The 2,960-nt window shown below is 46.4% G+C and overlaps 1 protein-coding gene across 1 annotated transcript; it reads left to right on the top strand.

Annotated features, from left to right (window-relative positions):
* The first annotated feature begins 387 nt into the window (after window positions 1-387).
* LOC115641097 (olfactory receptor 49-like) lies at window positions 388-1,041 on the top strand. The gene has a single exon (XM_030544201.1). It carries the CDS (start codon window positions 388-390, stop codon window positions 1,039-1,041), a length of 654 nt encoding a protein of 217 aa, XP_030400061.1.
* Window positions 1,042-2,960: the final 1,919 nt, after the last annotated feature.

Below are 2,960 nucleotides of genomic sequence, written 5' to 3'. Positions count from 1 at the left end.
TTGATTTATTGTTCCTGGACTCAAACCATGGCAGACTGAAACTGGGGAAACCAAGCAGCCATCAAAGAAATCATCCTTCTGGGATTCGAGGATCTCCCTGACCTGAAAATTCTTCTCTTCCTGATGTTCCTAGTGATGTACATGGCAACCGTGGCCTGGGACACCCTCATCGTGGTGCTCATTGTGGCTGACCAGCACCTTCACACCCCCATGTAATTCTTCCTGGGCAACTTGTCCTGCCTGGAGACCTGCTACACCTCAACCATCCTGCCCAAGTTGCTGGCCAGTCTCGTGACGGGGGACAAAACTATCTCAGTCAGTGGCTGCATCACACAACTATATTTCTGTAGTTCTCTGACATGTGCAGAGTGCTATCTCCTAGCAGCAATGTCTTATGATCGGTATTTAGCGATATGTAAACCCCTGCACTATTCAGCTCTTATGAATATCAGGTTTTGCGTCCAGTTGACTGCTCGGTCATGGCTAAATGGTTGTTTAGCTGTAATTATCTTAGTCTCATTCCTATCACAGTTATTATTCTGTGGCCCAAATGAAATTGACCATTTCTATTGTGATCCCATCCCACTAATGGAACTTTCCTGCAGTGACACCCACCTGGTCATATTCCTGGCTTTCATAATAGCTTCCATATTCACCCTGCCTCCACTCCTACTAACCCTGACATTCTACATGTGCATCATCTCTACCATCCTGAGAATCCCTTCCACCACTGGGAGACAAAAGGCCTTTTCCACCTGCTCCTCTCACCTGATTGTGGTGACAATTTTCTATGGATCCATAATGATTGTGTACCTGCTACCGAAACGTGATACACTGAGAGACCTGAACAAAGTGCTCTCTCTTTGCTACACAGTCCTGACTCCGCTGGTAAACCCCCTCATCTACAGCCTGAGAAACAGAGAGGTCAAGGAAGCCTTGTGCAAAAGAGTCAGTAAATGGACTTTCACCAAAACGTGCAGATACACGTACATAATAATTCACCAAAATGTGCAGATACACCTACATAATAATGTAACTTGAAGTTTTCAAAGCTGCCTGGGTGATTTCAGCCATTAGCCCCCATTAAAATTAAGTTGAAAACTCCCTTTGAAAATCTCAACACTCAGTGTTGTGCATCTCAGTGGAAGGACCAGGATGTGAGGTGGCCATAATCAGGTTCCCATCATGGAGTTTTTAACTGGGCACTAAGCAGAGTGGGGACCAAATTTTAATCAATTTTTATATCTGTAAAAAAGCCATTTTTGATCAAAATAAATGTTTGGACAATAAAAATAGTAACTCCTAATGCAGCATATGTGGGGACGTAAGCCTAGGAAATATGCCACCCCTGCAATTGTGCTTATTGCCAGCATAGTCCTCTGTAAATCGACCACCTTCACTGCACTCACAGGCCAGACAGAAATAACCAAGCCCCAGCAGTGATCTCTGGACACTTCACTAGGAACAGCCTCATAGCTCTTATCTGAGCTAAGCCCTGCTTGTGACCAGCTCCAGTTAAGGAACTGCTCACTGGGCCCTTAAAGGCGGGGAGGTTGGGCAACCACAGAGAAGTATATGCACGTTAGGTCCACTGGGATTGTCTCCAGACCCAGCTGTGGTTTTGCCAGGCACACATAGAACTGAGGCCACTTTTGTGGTTGGATCTGTCAAACCATCACTGATGAAGGACTCTGCCTGCAGCTCTTCAGGGCAGCTGCTGCTCTTCTGCCACCAACTGCACAGAGAAGTTCAAAGGGAGGGGACCTGTTACAATCAGTGCCCCCAGACCTCACTGCAACAAACGCATGTCCCGAGAGGTCTAGTTCTCAGGACACTGTGTCTAGTCAGCCCCAGGTGCCTTACAAAGCTTCTGCCTACCAACGGACAGAGCTCCTGTGATTCCTAGCATGGCAGCGCTGGCTCAGTCACACGGAGCATGTCAGGGTTTGGCCAGAGGTAGGGGACCTGGGCAATGGTGAGAGAACCGTAGGGCTCCAACACAATGGAAAGGATTTTCCAAGGGACCTAATGGAGTTAGGCACCCAAATCACTTTGAAAAGGGAGTTGGACTCTTAACTTCCATAGACGCCTCTGAGAATCTCAGCCAGAAGAGCAATGGGAACTCTGTCATGGTAGATTCAATCTATGCATTTCCATTGGAAGCAGACCCCACAACAACACAAATGCATTGAATGGAAGGGAAACAACTGCTAATACTTTGAAAGCTGCTGCTGGTGTATGTGCTCCCGTAGCCACTAATGTTGCAATCATGATGTTGTGTGATTGGTTCCTAGTAGCTATAATTTGGAACAGTACACATCTAGCAATAGGTAAGGAATGAGGAGGGATGAGATTATGCTGTGTAGGGCCACACAGGGCAGAGGAATGGGATAGGTGTAGCAGTGCTGCCCAGTGGACAGCAGGAAGGGCAAGAAAGGAGATGTTATGTTGCCAAATGACCAACCAAGGGAAGTGGAAAGGGAGGTGAAGCTGTATCATGGTGTATAAATGGTGAGTAAAGAGCACTGAAGAGAAGAGGACCTTTGTGCTGCGTAATTAACTGTGGATAATAGCAGATGTTAAGTAGTGAGAAATGGGCTTTTATATGAATAATGGGCACTAGGTGACATAAGAGACAAGAATGGGAAAGCAAAGAGAAGAATGCCCTACAGGAGAAAAAAGTAACAGGCTGTCATGCTGGGAAATGGACACTAAATGGCAGCAGAGTAGAGGAAGTGAGGAGTGGAGGGGGGAGGTCAGAAGTACTGGTTCATGACCAATAGATTGCAGTGTCCAATACAATAATGGGAAAGTGGGTAGCAACAAGCTGTAAGGCTGAGACATAGGCAGCTATTTTCAAAAATGCCCACTAGATGGCAGCATATCTTGACTACTCATAAAGGGGCGGTACAAGTACAGGAGAACTTCAGAGTTAGAAGCACTTAGGGAATGGAGGTTGT

This window comes from Gopherus evgoodei, unplaced genomic scaffold (assembly GCF_007399415.2).
Source record: "Gopherus evgoodei ecotype Sinaloan lineage unplaced genomic scaffold, rGopEvg1_v1.p scaffold_33_arrow_ctg1, whole genome shotgun sequence".
Classification (NCBI taxonomy): Eukaryota; Metazoa; Chordata; order Testudines; family Testudinidae; genus Gopherus; species Gopherus evgoodei.
The sequence above is the reverse complement of the archived record's forward strand: the minus strand, read 5'-3'. Positions and strand labels throughout refer to the sequence as shown.